The 20,624-nt window shown below is 39.6% G+C and overlaps 1 protein-coding gene across 2 annotated transcripts in view; it reads right to left on the bottom strand.

The window, feature by feature from the left end:
- Positions 1 to 3,017: 3,017 nt before the first annotated feature.
- acsm3 (acyl-CoA synthetase medium chain family member 3) overlaps positions 3,018 to 20,624 on the bottom strand; it is a 30,319-nt gene continuing 12,712 nt past the window's right edge. The window contains exons 5-13 of one of the 2 annotated variants that reach the window (XM_033040478.1): positions 20,308 to 20,464; positions 16,320 to 16,399; positions 13,685 to 13,808; positions 12,735 to 12,815; positions 10,543 to 10,644; positions 8,638 to 8,765; positions 7,715 to 7,814; positions 4,117 to 4,236; positions 3,018 to 3,183 (exon numbers count right to left, since the gene is read on the bottom strand). In XM_033040478.1, the coding sequence (XP_032896369.1) occupies positions 3,085 to 3,183; positions 4,117 to 4,236; positions 7,715 to 7,814; positions 8,638 to 8,765; positions 10,543 to 10,644; positions 12,735 to 12,815; positions 13,685 to 13,808; positions 16,320 to 16,399; positions 20,308 to 20,464 (991 nt within the window). In that variant the 3' untranslated portion in view covers positions 3,018 to 3,084. Of the gene's footprint in view, positions 3,184 to 4,116; positions 4,237 to 7,714; positions 7,815 to 8,637; positions 8,766 to 10,542; positions 10,645 to 12,734; positions 12,816 to 13,684; positions 13,809 to 16,319; positions 16,400 to 20,307; positions 20,465 to 20,624 lie in introns of those variants that run through there. The other variant, XM_033040479.1, reaches the window with a different exon arrangement.

Below are 20,624 nucleotides of genomic sequence, written 5' to 3'. Positions count from 1 at the left end.
TTGACATCTTTCCTACAACATAGTGCATAAATTGAACACAATACTAAATGTGGCCATACCAATGTCTGGTATAACTGCAACATGACCTCCCAATGTCTCTAATCAATATTCTAACCTTTGTGACCACTCTATATACCTGTGACACCACTTTCAAGAAATATGTACCAGCACTCCCAGATCCCTCTGCTTTACAGCCCTGCCATTCACTGTGTAGGTACTGCCCATATTAGACTTCTCAAATGGAACACCTCACATTTCTCTGTATTAAATCAATCAAACATTCCTCAACCCACCTGCCTAATCGATCAAGATCCTGCTGCAATTTTCACCCGATGCCAGCAGAGGGGGCTACTATCACCGCCGCTGGGGAGCTGTAGCCAGGCAATGTCGCCTGCCCTGTGCGTTCCTGGAAAATGCAGGAGCTGGCCGTCAGTGATTCCTTCGAAGGCCGGCCATATTCATCGCGTCTTCGCCTGGGATATCCGCACTGGGGGTTGGTTCCTCGTGGATACCGGGGCAGAGGTGAGTGTGTGGCCTCCCTCCATCGCTGACATCCGTGCAGGCAAACGCGGCCCCCTCACCACAGCGAACGGGAGCGCTATTCGCACCCTATGGAGTTCGCACCATCTCCCTCAACTTTGGCCACAGCTGCTTTTCGTCGCAGTTTGTCATCGCCGACGTTTCCCAGCCACTCCTAGGCGCCGACTTCCTTCAAGCCCATTCACGCCTCGTGGATGTCAAGCAGCATCACCTGGTGCACTCCGTCACGCTGGAGCCGCTCCTCCGTTGGGTTGGTGTATGGGTCCCCGTTGACGGGGCCCGAGGAGTTCATCCCACTGGCACGGGGCCAGGTGGAGCAGCCTTCGGATGCTCTGCAACGTCTTCGGCAGACGGTGGGCAAGCTGGTGCCGGTGCCCACGTGTTGTCATGGGTCCTTCCGTCCGCACGTTCCCTCTGCTCTGGAGGACTGCCAATTCGTCTTCCTACGTAGGGATGCTCATCGGACACCCCTCCAGTGGCCTTACGAGGGTCTCTTCCGGTTCCCGGAACATGGCTCGTCCACTTTCGTACTGGACATGGGGGGTCGGCATGAAACTGTTTTGGTTGCACGGCTGAAGCCGACGCATATTGACATTGATTGGCCGGTGCTGGTACCACGGCCCTGTAAGCGAGGGCGCCCTCGGTCTAGGGTACCTCCTCCAGTGGCTACTCTGTTCCCTGCACCTGTTGGTTGGTTGTCAGTTCCATTGCCGGGCATGGTGCACACCCGGGCTGGTCGCTGCGTGCCCCCTCCTGTCCGTTTCGTGCCTCTGGGTCTTGGGGGGAGAATTCTATGGCGGTCCTTGGGGGTTAGGCCACTCCTTGGGTCATCCCCCTCGGCTCTTGAGGGACAGGGACGATTGTCTGTCCACGGGGTTTCCCGGGTCCTGCTCGCGGGCGTTCTGTGTGTTTGCCATGATTCATTAAATCGACTTCTGAACCTGCCTGGTGTCTGGCCTTTTCCTGAGCTCATCAAGGCCACTACAAAGCCAATTTTCTATCCTTTTTCTGTATTTATGCTTCTATATCTTTTGTATTATTTATTCAACCAGCCGTGGTGCTACTTCCATGCCAACTAATAAGGGAGGCTTTTATTGATATGTAAGAAAACTACCACAAAAAAGAAAGAAAAGCAAAATCATTATGTAATAGCAAACTACTGTGGAGAAAGGTCTGATAGATACATTTAGATTATCTGCAGTTAACTGTTCAGTTTATGTTGTACATTTATCAATGTTACAAAGCAGACTCCCAATTGTGTTGTCTGGTGGTGGTGAAACAGGACTGAGAAAAGGAACACTTTTGATACCTGGTACTTTCTCAAGCACACATACTTGTATAATTTCTCTTCTGTTTCTCAGCTACACCAGAACAGCTTGCTAGTCTTCAGTGCTTCAACTGTTTGCCAGTGTCTATAGCTTTTTGCTTTGTCCATGGATTACCTCCATGTAGAATTATATAAATTGGCTGGGTACTTCCATCCATAAGTATAATGTGCAATTGGCTCTTGCACAATGTTTGGTTTGGTGCTGCTTATTAAAGACATGGCAGCAATTGTCATTTACAAGGCAATGAGATTCAACCACATTATGGAACTGGAATGTTGGTTCGATTGGTTACAGAAGGTAGGTTTGCTGCCTTGCTGGACATTGATGAATTACCTATATTTATGGCAATTGGGAACATCATTGCTATGCATCAGTGCCCACACAAAACTTATGGAAGGATCAGGTGTCAGCTACCTTGCAAGAATCTGCAGTTGCCAGTATGACCACAATAGCCACTACAGAACCCACAAATCCCGAACAGTAAGTTATCCACAATCCCAATACTGGCTCACAAATTACGATATAAATATGAATGTCACAATTTGCTGGGGGGTGTGGAGCTTAGATTATAAACTGTATGGGTATCTAGTAAGGTACTATTAAGCATTACATACCATTTATTTTTGAGTATGTTATGTACATTTATTTTGAGATTAAAATACTTGGAAATCGTGATTGCGTTGGCACTTTACATCATATCTGATCTCTGCTATCCTAGTAGATCATGTGGTCAATTAATAATGTACAGACTAATATGACTGGAGTTCTACTTTACTCACTCCTGAACTATAATAATTTGCAGCATTTTGCATAATTCATCAAAGCTGGACTGCAATTTTACTTTAAATTTATAAAAAGATTCTATCTTTGAAATGAATTGAATAAAGCCAATGTTGTACTGAGTACAACATGAGTTTATTATTTTAAACTTTAGGTACTCAAGCAGTTCACTTAAATGTGTAATCTCTAACATTGTAATAGGTATATAATGGCTCTTTTGCACGATGATAAGTAAATATTGCTTTGTTCTTCATCTTAATGTCGACAGCAGGTAAAAGGACATCAAAAACTTTATAATGCCTCCCTTTTGAACAAAACCTGTTGCACCTTGTAATTGTACAAAGGAAAAAAAGGAAACATGCAATTTATAATTGTGTCGAAATCAAGTTTAATATAAAAGGTAAAGTTGATTCCATTCAAGGATGCTGCACATCAATTATTTCAATTTTAATGCTTTTTCCCATTCTTTCCTTCGTAACTCAATTCTTCTGATTTTCCCACTAACAGTCTTGGGTAGTTCCTTCACAAATTCAATCTATGAAGAAGAAAAATAAGTGGGCAATGATGTATTTCTGCTACATGGCACATTTCCGTTATGCAAAATGGAAATAATGTGAATGCTGAATCAGGGAACTTTGTTTTATGTGGGCCAAATTTATTACAATGAGATTTTGGTCGGGTACCAGAGAACCACAAACCTGTCTTGGAACAAATAATCTAGTGGGGGAAAAAACTGTTTCCATGTAACCTCCCCACAGTAATCAGGCACCATTTTCTCCAGAATCCAGTCTCACCGCAGGTAGCCAATGAAATTGATAAGTAATTGCTGCTATTGACCCATGTTTAATGATACTCTGTTAAACAATGTAACATAGTCTTTTGTATTTTTCGCTAGCAGTAACAAAAGTAAAGCTTTTGGTTAGTAAAAAGACCTTTTATGGGGGGAAAAAAAGTTGTTGTGAGTCACTCTCTAGCCCTTTTTTCCATTGACAAAATGTATTTTACAATGTTTTTCTCTCAATCATGTACTATTTCGTAAGAACACACCTATAGCAGAACTACACGTACTTTTTAAACAAAGTGAAGTGAACTTCTGACACATTTAAGGTTATTCTGAAAATGTAATGTTTTAAAGAAAGCAAACTAATAAATTTTCTCCATTCACTTCCACAATTATTAATGTATTATGCATGCATTCTCACTCCATATATCTATAGAAGTAGAGTTTAAATGAAATGTCCCAAGAGAACTCCAGGCATTTTTGTTGGGGATGGATTCAAGAGGTAGATTCCATGCGTAATTTAAGCATTTTAACGTGAAAATGGTTGCATCCAAAACTCCAGGAACAGTGCACAATACCACAATAATGTGATCATTCATTATGGTGTCTAAATGACTAGCATAAGAATAATAGCCATAATTTGGACTGCTATCGCTAAGCTTGAGTCATTAAAGACAGAATACCAACCTTCCTTGGGTACTTATATGGTGCTGTGATGTTCTTAACATGTTCTTGTAGTTCTTCAATTAACTTATCAGGATCTTGTGAGGTGAAAGTTGGAGCTAAAATGACAAATGCCTTCACAACCTTAAAAGAAGAGGAGTTATTTAAAAAGAAACATTAAAAAATGTAATTCTCTTATCAAGTATATTTTTGGAATCATAACTAGATGTACCAATGAAACGGGTTTTTTTTTATGCCTGGTAAATCAGTTGTATTTGCTAAATCGGATGGAAGGCGAGTTAGTACTTGTTTATTTTAATTACCCCAAAAATGTAATTAGAATAAAACAAAAAGCACAACTGCATGCCTGAAACAAGTTAAAATTGTATTACATGTTTAATGCTTTATTGTTAAGAAATTGCAAATAGGTAAGCCATATGATCATCAGTTCACTGGTAATCCACTGTTCAATAAGATCTGGCCCTTGGTGCTACATTCCTGCCTTTAATTCTGCCTTTATAGTTTAGATACATAGAAAGTAGGTGCAGGAGTAGGCCATTCGGCCCTTTGAGCCTGCACCGCCATTCAATATGATCATGGCTGATCATCCAACTCAGTATCCCGTACCTGCCTTCTCTCATACCCCGTGATCCCTTTAGCCACAAGGGCCACATCTAACTCCCTCTTAAATATAGTCAATGAACTGGCCTCAACTACCTTCTGTGGCAGAGAGTTCCAGAGATTCACCACTCTCTGTGTGAAAAATGTTTTTCTCATCTCGGTCTTAAAGGATTTCCCCTCTATCCTTAAGCTGTGACCCCCTTGTCCTGGAATTCCCCAACATCGGGAACAATCTTCCTGTTTTCCTGTTTTTGCCACCAAAGTGGATAACCTCACATTTATCCACATTATACTGCATCTGCCATACATTTGCCCACTCACCCAGCCTATCCAAGTCACCTTGCAGCCTCCTAGCATCCTCCTCACAGCTAACACTGCCCCCCAGCTTAGTGTCATCCGCAAACTTGGAGATGTTGCATTCAATTCCCTCGTCCAAATCATTAATATATATTGTAAATAGCTGGGATCCTAGCACTGAGCCTTGCGGTACCCCACTAGTCACTGCCTGCCATTCTGAAAAGGACCCGTTTACTCCTACTCTTTGCTTCCTGTTTGCCAGCCAGTTCTCTATCCACATCAATACTGAACCCCCAATACCGTGTGCTTTAAGTTTGTATACTAATCTCTTATGTGGGACCTTGTTGAAAGCCTTCTGAAAGTCCAGATATAATACATCCACTGGTTCTCCCCCATCCACTCTACTAGTTACATCCTCGAAAAATTCTATAAGATTCGTCAGACATGATTTACCGTTCGTAAATCCATGCTGACTTTGTCCAATGATTTCACGACTTTCCAAATGTGCTACTATCCCATCTTTAATAACTAACTCTAGCAGTTTCCCCACTACCGATGTTAGACTAACTGGTCTGTAATTCCCCATTTTCTCTCTCCATCCCTTTTTAAAAAGTGGGGTTACATTAGCTACCCTCCAATCCTCAGGAACTACTCCAGAATCTAAAGAGCTTTGAAAAATTATCACTAATGCATCCACTATTTCTGGATCTACTTCCTTAAGTACTCCCCATGGGATGCACCCTATTTGGCCCTGGGGATTTATCGGCCTTTAATCCATTCAATTTACCTAACATCACTTCTCGGCTAACCTGGATTTCACTCAGTTCCTCCATCTCATTTGACCCCCAGTCCCCTGCTATTTCCGGCAGATTATTTATGTCTTCCTTAGTGAAGACTCGGTTACAGACTGCTAAAAAATGGTAAACCAAAGAAGAAATTCCTCCCGATCACTTATCTTAAACCATGCCCTCAACTTCAAGGTTCTCATAATGGGAAATATCATCTCTGCATCTGCCTTGTTAAGCCCCCTTGGAAACTTATGTCCCAATAATGTCATTGCTCATTGTCCAAACTCAAATAATCAGTGGCTCAACCAGCTCGACCTTACCTTTTTTTACACAACTGCTTCATTCTAGTAATTGACCCAATTAATCTTGTCATGCTGAATTTATATATATTTTTATTTCTATAAATAAACTATTCAGAATACAAAATATATACAAAACAACTGCAAAAACTCTTCAGACATTCTCAGCATCTCTACATTCATTAGTGTTGTGTTTAAGAAAGAAGTGCAGATGCAGGAAAAATCGAAGGTAGACAAAAATGCTGGAGAAACAGTGGGTGAGGCAGCAACTATGGAGCATTGAAGGTAGACAAATGCTGGAGAAAAAGTGGGTGAGGCAGCATCTATGGGGCTCGAAGGTAGGTAAAAATGCTGGAGAAACTGAACGGGTGAGGCAACATCGAAGGTAGACAAAAATGCTGGAGAAAGTCAGCGGGTGAGGCAGCAAAAATGCTGGAGAAACTCAGCGGGATACTGCCTCACTCGCTGAGTTACTCCAGCATTTTTGTCTACCTTCATTAGTGTCATACTCTGTGGTGTTCAGGCTGAGTTTATTGTCATGTGGGCATGTACAGTGCGGTTACAGGGACAATGAAAGTCTTGCCTGCTGCAGCATACCCACCAATGCAAGTACACAATACTCCTGGTGTGGTCACACCATTGTGCTGTACTGTTGCCGGAAAACTTCCCTACATTTCATCCCCATCTTGTTTGCAGTAAATTCCTAATGATCTGCAACCTTTCCTAATCTAACGTACATGTACAGGCAGATCCCTGTTCTGCAGCATTAGTTTTTCTCCTTTCAAACAATATTCAGTTTTTCTATAACATCAATTTCCACACATTATTTGCAAATCTATGTCGATCCAATCTTTCCACATCCCTTTCCAGTCTCCTAGTGCTGTACTCAGAACTTGCTTTCCCACATATTTGTATTGTCTTCAAATGTTGCTACAATATACTTTGTTCCTTCATTTAAGTGAATAATATGGATTGTAAATAGCTGACCTCAGCTTTGATCCCTGTGACATCGATCAGTTGAAGCTTGGCAATTGGAAAATAACTTGTTTGTCCCTTTACTCTCTAGTTTCTGTTGCAAAGCTAATCCTCTGGTCATTACCTTCACTGAACACTTATCTTACACAATAAACTTATATGTGCCACCTTACAGAAACCAACCTTCTTGCATCTACTGGTTTCCCTGTCTCCTTATTACATCCTTGGAAAAAAATATTCCAGAAAATTTGTCATCTTCTATTTCCTTTACATATACCCACGTCAACTCTACTTGATTGTATTATACATTTATAATAGTCTTGCTATCACTTTGTTAATGGATTTCAGCATTACTAAATTTATGTTGTTGATGAAAGAGCAGAAGCACCAGAGACTGCAGATGCTGGAATCTTGAGCAAAAAAAACCCAGTGCTGACAGAACACAATGGATCAAACAGAATGTGTGGAGGTAATGGACAATGTTTTAGACCGTCTGTCCATTCCACACGAATTTCAACATCCATCTAAAGAAGGGTTCCGACCCATACTTTGTCTGTCCATTCCCTTCTCAGAAGCTATCTGACCTGTTGAGTTCCTCCAGCACATTGTTTATAACAATCGTGTGTAGATTTTAAAACATACCTCTCCTCTAATGGGATCAGGACTGCTAACCACAGCCGACTCTACCACTGCTGGATGTTCTATTAAAGCATTTTCTACTTCAAATGGTCCGATGCGGTACCTTAAGTTTAAAGGTAAATAATATTTCACAATTTATTACACATTCGTTTTTTTTTCTAACCATTGATATAGTATCTAATTTTGAATAAAGATTTCTCTAGGAATTCTATTTTACTTTCTCCAACTAAAAGGATAAACAGGTGATTTTCTCTTGAACCTGTAGTTGGTTGCTTTGCTGTAATGGTCTCTTCCAGGAAACTTGAAAGCTGCATAAATTCTATTGGTGATTAAATTTCTAACATTACACATTGAATTAAGAAAATTCCTTCAACGTGTTTCTGATCTAAATTTGATTTATAATTTGGTTATAAATTTGGTTATAAAATTGACTACCAATGATCACCCGATTATCTTTCCAGCGATTTTATTTTATGGTACATGTTTTTATTACATATTTTGCGAATGGGAATATAATGGGGAAAATCACATCCATGTTTCAGTTTGCTTTAGCTCCAGTTTGGCTTCTCCAATGCATGATAACTTAATTGCCCATATTCTCAACCCACTTAGTGTAAACTATTTTCAGTTTTTTTTCCTCACTACCTTTCCACAAATATATGACTAGTTATTTCATTGATCTGACTGAGTAACTTAAACAAAACATGGCTAATCACATTTTCTATTATAAAATGGTTGACGTGTGCAGATGTGGAAATTAAGATCTTTGGTCAGTGATTAATCTTGTGTGAAACTTGTAGTTAAACATTTAAGAACTTTTTAGAATATTTTGTAAAGTAAAAAGCTAAGAATTACAGTACAATACAATTGCTAAATCTTGAACGGTGAAACCGAGTAAATTAGATTAGATAATTAAATAACTGTACCCAGATGATAACATTATGTCATCTGCTCTTCCCATAAACCAAAGGTATCCATCCTCATCCACTTGACCTCGGTCTCCAGTCAAATAATAGTCTCCTCGAAGGGTTGCTGCAGTTTGTTTTGGCTCATCCTAGCAACATATAAATAAAGTAGTTCAAAGATTCAAAAGCAATACAATAATTAATTAAAATAATATTTTGGCTGTTTTTGGAAAAAGTCCCTTTCATTTTATTATTAAAAAAATAGTGGGTAATTATAACTTAAGGGCCAGTCCCACTTAGGCTATTTTTAAGCGACTGCCGGTGACTGTCATAGTCGTAGCAGGTCGCCAAAAAACCGGCGATAACCTCCGTTAACCTGGTGACAACTACGACAGCACCAAAGTCAGGAGAAGTCAAGCTACGCTCATTGGCATCAAACCCACCGTCGCCGAATGTATTCGAAAATTTTTCAACATGTTGAAAATCCAGCAGAGACCAGAAAAACGCTACGACTCTGGGCGACCATTCAGGCGACACCCCGGCGACAGCCTAGTCACCTAAAAATAGCCTAAATGGGACAGGCCCTTTAAGGGGAAAATGCATGCATAAGACAGTGCTGAGTAGATACTAGAAAACAAATTAAAAATACTAAAACTATTTAAGTTTGAGTTTAAACAAAAATTAATATACAATGGTATTATATCAAAACTATCATTTACTGCAATGTTCTTTTTAACATCGTTTATGATATTCTCATTCAAACAGAATGTAAAAAAATAGGCTTATCCTCCTGTGGTGATGTTATTCAAGGGGTAGGATTTGAAGATACTCGGACTTATATGAATAAGATATATCTTTCATGAGTCAATTTTGGTCAAATATTGGGGAGTTAATTGTGATGTCTTGAAGCGAGACTACATTACAGAAGAGGAGGCGCTGAAGGTCTTAAAACACATTAAGGCACATACGAAAGGCATTTGGCACGCTTTCCTGAATCGGTCAGGGAATTGAGTACAGGAGTTGGGACATCATGTTACAACTGTAACATGTCACATTTGGAGTACTATGTATAATTCTGGTCGCCCTGCGACAGGAAAGATGTATTTAACTAGAAAGGGTACAAAAAAGATTTGAGGATTTATAAGGAGAGGCTGGGTATACTGGGTAATTTTTCGCTGTAGTACAGGAGGCTGAGGGTTGACTTTACAGTGGCATATAAAATCATGAGGGACATAGGTAAGGTGAATAGTCACGGTCTTTTCCTCAGGGTAGAGAAAATTAAAAACTAAGAGGGCATATGCTTAAGGTGAGAGAGGAAAGATTTAAAAGTGACGTGAAGGACAACCTTTTCACGCAGAGGGTGGTGCTTAGGTGGATTGAGCTGCCGGAGGAAATGGTAGAGACAGCCGCATGCATAGGAAAGGTTTGGTGGGGTAAGCACAGACAAGTGGAACTAGTTTGGTTAGGTTATTTGATTGTCATCAACGGGTTGGGTTGAAGGATAGCTCTCTGACTTTATGGTGGCACTTTTATAGGTTGATAACTCTATGTTAGCATAAGTTCTCCTGAGGTCACATGGGCAAATGCTAAATACACACATCTTTGTTTTTATCTGATCTGTGGCACAATGGACAACATTATATATTGCTATGTCAAGAAAGATAGGTTGGTCTGTTGATAGCCTTCAATCTGTCATTTCAAAATGGAAACTGGAATGGGCTACATTCCTGTAATCAAGGATTTCAAGTTCAGTACGTCGAGTAAATGTCACCATAGTTCCACTGCATAATTTCCCATTATTTTGGCATCTTCACTAAATATAAACATTTTGCATTCATCAAGCAATAAAGGGCATGGTAGAGTAAATAACAATATTGGGACGATTTGGAAATATTTAAACTAATACTTGGATAAGGATTACCGTACAATGTATTCAGAGAAAATGTTCAGGGGTCTGGTCGGCTTCACGGAAATGGCAATTTCACCCTCCACTCCAGGAGGAAGCACATTGCAGTTCTCATCTATAACCTGAAACAACAATAATAAAAATTCTAAAAAAAAGGTGGTTGGAACAGAAATAGCCACGAGCAGAAGTCACAACTAAATATGTAAGTGGGAACTGCAGATGCTGGTTTAAACCGGAGATAGACACAACAAGCTGGAGTAACTCAGAGGGACAATCAGCATCTCTGGAGAGAAGGAATGGGTGACGTTTCGGGTCGAGGCCCTTCTTCAGACTGGTTAGGGATAAGGGTAATGAGAGATATTACCCTTAAAGTAACGGTGATGTGGGGAGATAAAGAACAATGAATGAAAGATGTGCTAAAAAGTAATGATGATAAAGGAAACAGGCCATTGTAAGCTGTTTGTAAGGTGAAAATGAGAAGCTAGTGCGACTTGGGTGGGGAGGGATAGAAAGATGGGGAATGCCGGGTCTATCTGACGTGAGATAAATTGATATTCATACCACTGGGCTGCAAGCTGCCCAAGCGAAATATGAGATGCTGTTCCTCCAATTTGCGTTTAGCCTCACTCTGACAATGGAGGAGACAGAGGACAGAAAGGTCTGTGTAGGAATGGGAAGGAGAATTAAAGTGTCCAGTAACTGGGAGATCAGGTTGGTTCACGCGGGCTGAGGAAAGGTGTTCCGCAAAACAATAGCCCAGTCTGCGTTTGGTCTCGCCGATGTATAAGATTCCACATCTTGAACAATGGATACAGTAGATGAGGTTGGAGGAGATGCAAGTGAACCTCTGCCTAACCTGAAAGGACTGTCACGGTCCCTGAACAGAGTCAAGGGAGGAGGTATAGCGACAGGCATTTTCTGAGGTTGCAGGGGAAGGTACCTGGTGGTTTGGGTGGGAAGAGATGAGTCGACCAGGGAGTTGCGGACGGAACGGTCTCTGCAGAAGGCGGAAAGGGGTGGAGATGGGAAAAATGTGCCTAGTGGTGGGATCCCATTGGAGGTGGCTGAAATTTCGGAGGATTATGTGTTGTATGCGATGGCTGATGAGGTAGAAGGTCAGGACTAGGGGGACTCTAGTCAATAAAATATAATTTGTTTTATCTTTCAATAGAACAAATTACTGTAAAGCATTGCTGTGTTTTGATATGATCTAACTATTATTGTCCAGTGAATATGGACAGAAATTTCAAAAATATAATTTACCTTGGCTTTTTTAATGAACTCTGCTTCTATATGGCAACATATGAGATTTCTCTCATTTCATATTAAATTAGCATTGCAAAGGCAACAAGGTACTTTGCTCTGATAATGAATAATGGATCCCCATTCGTTTGGGGTGGACTATCGTCTTCATATCACACTGAGGTAAGTTCAAATTGGAATACATTGGAACATGGTGTATCCTCTCCTCCCCTAGTACACTCTATTCACCTGTCAAGGCAGGTTTTAGTTTTAGGTATACAGGGTGGAAAGAGGCCCTTTGGCCCACGTCAACCAACAATCTATCCTGCTACACTAGAACACTATCCTGCACAATGGGGACATTTAACAGAAGCCAATTAACCTACAAATCTATACGTCTTTGGAATGTGAGAGGAACTGGAGCACCCGGAGAAGACCCAGGCAGTCAAAGGGAGAATGTGTGAAGCAAGAGGTACTTTGGACATTATAATGGGTCGAGTCTAACATATCGATGCAATTGCAAAATGCACTTCCAGATTGTGACATGGTTTTTATTTTCTTGCTGAAGTCTTCTTCTTCTTGCGTATGGCGTGCACAGCCTAAAGTTGGAGGACAACTTGTTTTATTTGACTGTGCACACCGGGTTGATTGCATTTGTCGAAACAGGGCGGACCACGTGAAGGTTGCAATCTCCCACCCCCTTGCTGAAGTGAATCCATGTCCTTTTTAGTTTCCTCCAAGAAGCTGACATAATAAAGTCATAGAGTAATACAACACATAACCAGATCCAGAAGTCCACCCTATCCATGCTGATACTCTGCAAGGAATAATGAATAAAACATATCTAAACTTTGCATGCTACAGTAAAATCTTGTTTCAATGCCATTTAAACTTTGATGAAAAAATGTCACTGCAGCTTAGAATTTAAATCTATAGTGATGATTGAAGGAACATTTAAAACACTGTTTACCTGTACATTAAATGCCGGTGATGGCTTCCCCATTGAACCAGGTTTCAATTTCATTCCTTTGAAAGTACCGCAGATCAAGACCTACAATTAATAAAAATAATATCAGTTAAGAATCCAACATATGAATAAGAATAAATAAATGTGACAATAACTATCAGTGGGAGGTTTTTCACTGATCTCAAAATACATTTGCTTACATTGTTTCAAATACCAATAGCTGAGGTGCCATTAATCAGACTCCAGGATTTGTATAGAAATATTATATTTGGGGATATACTGCTTGGTTCTACAGAATAGAACTATCCATTATTGATGTCAAACTGTCACTTCCAATGTATTTCAATATTAATTTATTTAGCTTTTAGCTTGAGATGAGGAAGGATTGTGGAGTTAACCACGTTGAAGCCTTTTGAGAAGTTTAAATAGACAAGGGAGGATTATGTGTTATGGCCATAGTATCAACATTTTGTTTGTAGATTTCACTTGGAGCATGTCAGTGCTGTGGCAGGTTTGTAAATTTAAATGGAGAAAATCCATTGTGAAATTGTGTTAAAGATAGACAGGGTTTTGATAACAACAATGCACCACAATAACAGACAAGATAAAGGTTTTTATTGAAGGGTGAAGAGTGAGATATTAATGGATTTGAAATTGAAGGGAATCTGGATATTTTTGGTTTGTCAGAGAATGGGGAAAACAGTAGGATATATGAACCGATAATTTCAACCTTAATGAAAATGCAATCATCAACCTCAGATCTGTTTAAAGAAACATTGGCGAAGCTGCAAGTGGGGAGGATGGAAAGCTATGGTTAAGAAGCTGTAAAATATATTAGCCCTTCAGAATTATCACGTCACACACTGTTTACTATGACAAAATTATTGCCTTCCTAGATTATAGAACTCGCCCCTTCTTTAAAAAACCCCATATTGTTCAAGTTAAACACGTACAGTTTCTGTCTGACCATATCCTTCATAGATGTCTAAGCCAGTCTGCTCTTTCCACTTCTCCATCACCTCTGGGTTAATGGGTTCACCAGCACTCACACAGTGCTGGAGATTTGGGAATCTGTACCTAAATTTAAAAAAGATCATCGGGTCAAGTGGTGCAGAATTTTTAACAGTCTCATTGCCTCTTTAAATTAGTTTTGAATATACCATGCAAGGTAAATAGAATAAATCCATGATTTTTTATTTTTGGTAAATTATGAACATTGTGGTAGCTATAATCCTCTAAACAATGCATTTATTGCCTGTCTATCAAACATAGATAAAAAATTGATCAGAGTTTTTATCCCTGCCTGTAATAAGGATGCACAGGATTTCTGACAAATGTTAAAAACTGACAGAGTTGAAGAAGCTGCAAAAGGAGCCATTCGTACGGTGACACAAACAAAACTAACCTCGGGATTCAAATTACTCATCTGCTTGCATGGGCGCGACTATCCATAAAAGTTCAACATATGAAGTTTTATTAAAATAAGAACTTTTCAAGTTGCTGAAAAACAATTTTTTTCCTCAAAACAACTTATCTGTGAAAATGGCCAATAAGAACTGCTTGAATCAACTTGAATGGACTTAAACTGGATGTTTTTAAACAAGTGGTACTATCATGATGGAGGCATAACATCAGTTATCACAAAGATAATATGGAAAAAGATGTCTGTTGGGGAAAATCCTGCAGTTTGCAAGAAAGTGTAGATAGAAGATCGCCTGTTTAAATGGGACCTATTGAGTTCAGGGTGAGAGTTAAAGAAAAATACTTGTGAACTGAAATTATAATTTCAGTGGAATTAAAACTGTGTAAGATTGTTAAAGCATGAATGCCCTATCAATGCATGGTATTTTGTATCACAAATTTTGTATTAATATTACACATTACATTATCAATAATATTATGATGTTTTCCTGATTTTAATAAATGTTAAGAAGGGTTCTGGATGATGCTACATGATATGTCTTGATTCGTCTAGGCAGGTTCAGACTGAATAGGTGAGATTGGTCTCCACTCTGATTCCTCGGTTCATTTTATTTCTCCATTACTTCAGGATTAGTGCACTCACCAACAACCAAACCATACCAAAGTTCTTTCAATGTTGATTAAATTTTAAAAAGTCAGGCCACGTGATGCTGAGATTTTAACATCAGCTTCATTGGCTGGTAGATTGAATGTTGAATGCATCATGCAATGCAAATACATTTGAATTTTTTTTTAGGCACAAAATGCTGGAGTAACTCAGCGGGTCAGGCAACATCTCTGGAAATAAATGGGTGATGTTTTGGGTCGAGACCGTTCTTCTCGACCCAAAACGTCACCCATTCCTTCTCTCCAGAGATGCTGCCTGACCCGCTGAGTTACTCCAGCATTTTGTGTCTAATTTCGATTTAAACCAGCAACTGCAGTTCTTTCCTACGCATTAACATTTTTTTTTGTTATATTATGAACATTTACGGCCCTATGTTGCTAGATTTTATTTATATTTGGATATTTGGAAATACCAATTAAAGGTTTTATAAAAATGTGAGCATCTAAGTTCAGTGGATAAAATTCTGGTACCTGGAATACCTATTCATAATATAGAAAGAGGCCAAATTAGTGCTTTTGCTTTATTTTAGATGCACTTTACTAATTTACAGATACTTTCCCATATCTTCTACTAAATCATTTTCTATGGGGTAGGCATAAAATGTACTAGAAATAAAAACAAAAAATACTCAAAATATGCAGCATATCAGGTAGCATTTACACAGAAAGAAACAAAACTAATGTTTCAGGATGAAGATTATGTATCTCATAGTTCCAGCATGTTTTTTTGTAAATTTCTCTCTCCTCCTCCTCCTCCAGAATTTCTAGCATTTTCCATTTAGTTTTAATCTTAGAGACACACTGTGGAACAGGCCCTTCAGCACACCGAGCCTGTGTCAACCAGTGATTACCCCTACTTCTATCCTTCACAATAGGGACAATTTATACAGGCCAATTAACCTACAAACCTGCGCCCCTTTAGAAAATGGGCGGAAAATGGATACCCGGAGAAAATCCACGCAGTCACAGGGAGAACGTGCAAACCCTGTACAGTCACCACCCGTAGTCAGGATCGAACCTGGGTCTCCGACACTGTAAGATAGCAACTCTACCACTTTGCTAATGTGTCGCCCACAAATTCTATTTCTGATTTCAGCATCTGCTGTTTTTTAATTTGCTTTTCGAAGAATGTGCTAGAAATGTTTCTTACAACATTACTTTAGGTTAATCATTTACTTGTGTGCAAAATGGTATAGGTATAGCTGAATTATTTTCACGTGTATATAGAATGCAGTGAAAAACTTTATTTATGTGTTAAAGATAATGGATTAGGCAGCATCTCTGGAGAAAAAGATGGTTGACGTTTCAGGTCGGGACCTTTCTTCGGACTGGAATCTAGTCAAATCGTATATTTCTGTATCGTACTACATCAGTAATTCTCATTTGTCAATTTTTATTTTAAAGAAAATAAAACTATTTGTAACAATGTAGTAATTGGTTAAAAAAAGGACCAATGTTAGGAGAGAAAATATGCAAGAAAATTGGAATAAACTGCGGTACTTGCTGACATCACTCTGTACAAGCATACGATATGCCGTAGGTGGCGAACAGAAGGTCGTTATTGGATACTTGGATAAAATCTAGGAAATTTAGAATTAAGACAAAACATTATCATCCACAACCAATAGCAAAAATAAACCACTTGCCGTACATCGGTCTACCAGGAACAGTTTGCCTCAGGCAAGACTTTTGGGGAAATTACGAATAACTAGTAACATTATCCCTGCCCGTGAACATTTTAAAAACAGATTGTTTACATTTTTGGAAATACCAAATGAAATTTACTTCAGTCTCACAACATTATACCAGACATAATTTGGAAAGAACTCTGTACGGAATTTGTACGTTCTCCCCGTGATCTGCGTGGGTTTTCTCCAAGATCTTCGGTTTCCTCCCACATTCCAAAGACGTACAGGTTTGTAGGTTACTTGGTGAATGTAAAAAAAAAACTGCCCCTAGTGGGTATAGGAGAGTGTTAATGTGAGGGGATCGCTGGTCGGCGCGGACCCGGTGGGCCGAAAGGGCCTGTTTCCGCACGGTATCTCTAAACTAAATCAAACGTTGTTCCTGAATTCCATGCCTTTGCCATCATACAAGGACAGCATATATTTACTTGATATAGTGAAGCTGGTTGGAGTGAGGATGTGTCTCATTCAGCTGTGTTCAATCTCAGTTGTAAGAGACAGTAAATTAATTTTGAAAATAGAATTTGAACCATGGTTGAGTTTAATGTCTCATAAAGCGACAATCTTGCTGATCTTTTGCAGCCCAATTCACTCCCTAGTTACTCTTTTGCCCTTAATATACTTGTAGAACCTCCTTGGAAAATCCTTTACCCTAGCTATCTCATGATCACTTTTTTCCTTCCTGATTTCCCTCTTAAGTGTACTCCTCCACCCTCTATACTCCTGAAGGGATTCACTTGATCCCATCTGCCTATATCTGGCATATGCCTTTTCCTTGATCAGTGCCACTATATCCCTTGTCATTCGATATCCTACTCTGTCCAGCCTTCCCCTTCAGTCTTCTGTTACATGTTAGTCCCGAGCTCTTACTATGTTACTTTTAAAAGCATCCCATTTGCCAGACATCCCTTTACCTGTAACTTTTGAATGTTCCTGTCTAATACCATCAAAATCGGCCTACTCCACTTTAGGACTTTAACATGTGGATCAGTCCTATAATTTTCCATAACTAATAGAATTATGGTCACTGGTCCCAAATTACTCCCCTACTAATAGTTCAGTCATCTGCCCGGTCTTAATTTTCAAGAAGAGGTCGAAATTTGTCCCTTCTCCAATAGGCCAATCTTCATGTTGATTGAGAAAATATTCCTGAGCACAATTTCAATCCCATCAAAGCCCTTAGAACTATGGCCGTGCCAGTCAACATTTGGAAAGTTAAAAGCCTCTACAATTCACCCTTTCGTTCTTGCAACCTCCCATGATCTCCTTACATATATGTACCTCTAACTCCTCTGAGGGGATTATAGTACAATCCCATCAAAGTGACCACCCCATTCTTATTTCTCAATATAGCCTCACTAGAAGATCCCCAAGGAATAATCCTTTAAGTATCACCATGATGTCTTCCCTAATCAAAAAATGGAGCACCCTCCTCTTACCGCCACTCTATATCTTCTGAAGCATTTGTACCCCAGAAATATGAGTAGCCAGACCTGTTCCTCCTTCAGCCAAATTATGTCCCAGTCCCATTACATATCCATGCCCTGAGTTCATCTGTCTTAACGGTCAGGCATATGTCATTGAAATAAATATTGTATAATCCATCAGTCTTCCCTTGCTCCTTGTGTAAGTAGAAATAAGGGGTAAGCCATTTAGAACGGAGAAGAGGAAACACTTATTCTCACAGAGTTGTGAGTCTGTGGAATTCTCTGCCTCAGAGGACGGTGGAGGCCAGTTCTCTGGATACTTTCAAGAGAAAGCTAGATAGGGCTCTTAAAGCTGATAAAGGAAACAGGCCATTGTTAGCTGTTTGTAGGATGAAAATGAGAAACTCGTGCGACTTGGGTTGGGGAGGGATAGAGAGAAAAGGAATGCCGGGGCTACCTGAAGTGAGATAAATCAATATTCATATCATTGGGCTGTAAGCTGCCCAAGCGAAATATGAGATGCTGTTCCTCCAAATTGCATTTAGCCTCACTCCGACAATGGAGGAGACCTGGGACAGAAAGCTCTGGATAGGAATGGGAAGGAGAATTAAAGTGTCCAGCAACCGGGCGATCAGGTAGATTTAGGCGGGCTGAGCATAGGTGTTCCGTGAAACGATCGCCCAGTCTGCGTTTGGTCTCGCCGATGTATAAGAGTCCATATCTTGAACAACGAATACAGTAGATGAGGTTGGAGGAGGTGCAAGTGAACCTCTACCTAACCTGAAAGGTCTGTCGGGGTCCCTGGACAGAGTCGAGGGAGGAGGTATAGCGACAGGTGTTGCATCTTCTACGGTTGCATTATTGACAATGTTATAGTGTTATTATGCAGGGCATTACACCCATCATTCTAAACATATTCTCCACCACAGGCACCTTGCCGGCAGTATAAAATATTTGCAGAATATAATACAGCTACTGGTGTAGAATACTCTAATAACATCTCCCAAACTTGTTACTTCTGGCACCAAGAAGGAAAATAGAAACAGGTGCAGGGGAACACCAGTACTTGTAGGTTCCTTCCAAGTTGCGTAGCATCTTGACTTGCAAAGTAAATGGCTGTTCCTTCATCATTGGTATTGGGTTATTATAAATCTGTTGAAATTGATTTCTCCATAGTTTGTGGGAGTACCTTCCCCAATAGGATATCTCTGTTCACTAAGTACTACAAATTGACGGTCTTCACAGTGAAATAAATACAATGCATAATTTTGACAGTTGCAAAAGCTATCACTTTACCATATCTTTGCTTTGTATAGAGATGCCCATGTATAGAGACTTAAAAGAGGCCTTCCTACCATTTAATTTGACAAACTATGACAGGGAGGTGATAACTACCACAATATGAGTCGAGCGGATGCTTTGAACATTACATTGATGAGACTGGAGCTCATTTAATTCACTTCTCATAAGAATTTCTGCATAAAGTGCTCCTCATTTATTTTGACTGTTCAATGGAGGTTGTAGGTTGCATCTGTGGGTTCCAATTTATGACAGTAAGGGCAGGAATGTGCATTGACACAAATAGTGATGGCATTAGTTTAAATGTGGGCATGTAAAATGTATTGAGTAGGGAAGTGGTCTGGTTCATTTCCCTAAAGGTCCAATCTAACCTGAACATCATTGTTAGCGTGATCTACCCGGGTTACATCACTTTTATGTGTAAATTATGCATAGAAAGGGAACTATTTTTTAATCTACTCAATGATGTTTGCATCAAATGAGGATTAAATGAACATCATGGGACTCCAATAAAGGCTCCTGCCTCATTGAAGTTTATGGAAAAATAGCTGCACAATTATCAGGAGTGATAAGCACAACAGAATGGATAAAAGTGAAAACAGGAAATTTCTAAAATAGTGAGAAAATGTCCACAGATGAGAACAATAAATAAATAAATATTGAATCTTTCTCATTTATTCCGCTTTGGACAAACTACAGCTTATGGAGCATTATGATCCTTTACAGTGGAAAATGGATGATGTTTAAAACAAGAATAATACTTAAAGCAGCAAAGGTGATGTGGTGTTTTTGGGATGAGAAGTAATGCGTGGCTGAAATTTATTACAATATCGTAACTTTGACCAAAAAAAACGAATGCAGCCAAACATGTACACTGCATACAGAGTGCACCAAAGAACACATCCTTTGGAAGTGAATGGAAAACTGACAGTTGTGGATTGACAAACAGATAAACTCTTACAATGATCCACAACTCTAGTGAGGATTACTTTAACATATAAGTATTCTATCACAAACTTTTCCCAAAGTCAGAGGAACTGGGTAGGATTATCAAAAACAAAAATAGTAGCTACTTACTTCCAATATATGTTGGGGATCAAACCGACGGATGTTTTGGATAAAAACACAAGCACCTTGAATCCATGGTGAAAAGATGCTGCTCCATGCAGACTTAGCCCAGCCAGTATCTGAAGTGTTCCACATCACATCTGAAGGAGTGAGATCCAACCAGTACCTGGTTGAGGGTATTATTATAATTAACCTACTGTGCATTTGATTGAAACTAACAATATTTTGGACACCAGCTTATGATGCTATTCATTTCCTTTTGTTTAGGCAACATCAAATTCATTTCAAATAAAATATATGAAGTGTGGTACCCAAAAGGCAGTGTT

This window comes from Amblyraja radiata, chromosome 22, assembly GCF_010909765.2.
Source record: "Amblyraja radiata isolate CabotCenter1 chromosome 22, sAmbRad1.1.pri, whole genome shotgun sequence".
In the NCBI taxonomy this organism is placed as follows: Eukaryota; Metazoa; Chordata; class Chondrichthyes; order Rajiformes; family Rajidae; genus Amblyraja; species Amblyraja radiata.
The sequence above is the reverse complement of the archived record's forward strand: the minus strand, read 5'-3'. Positions and strand labels throughout refer to the sequence as shown.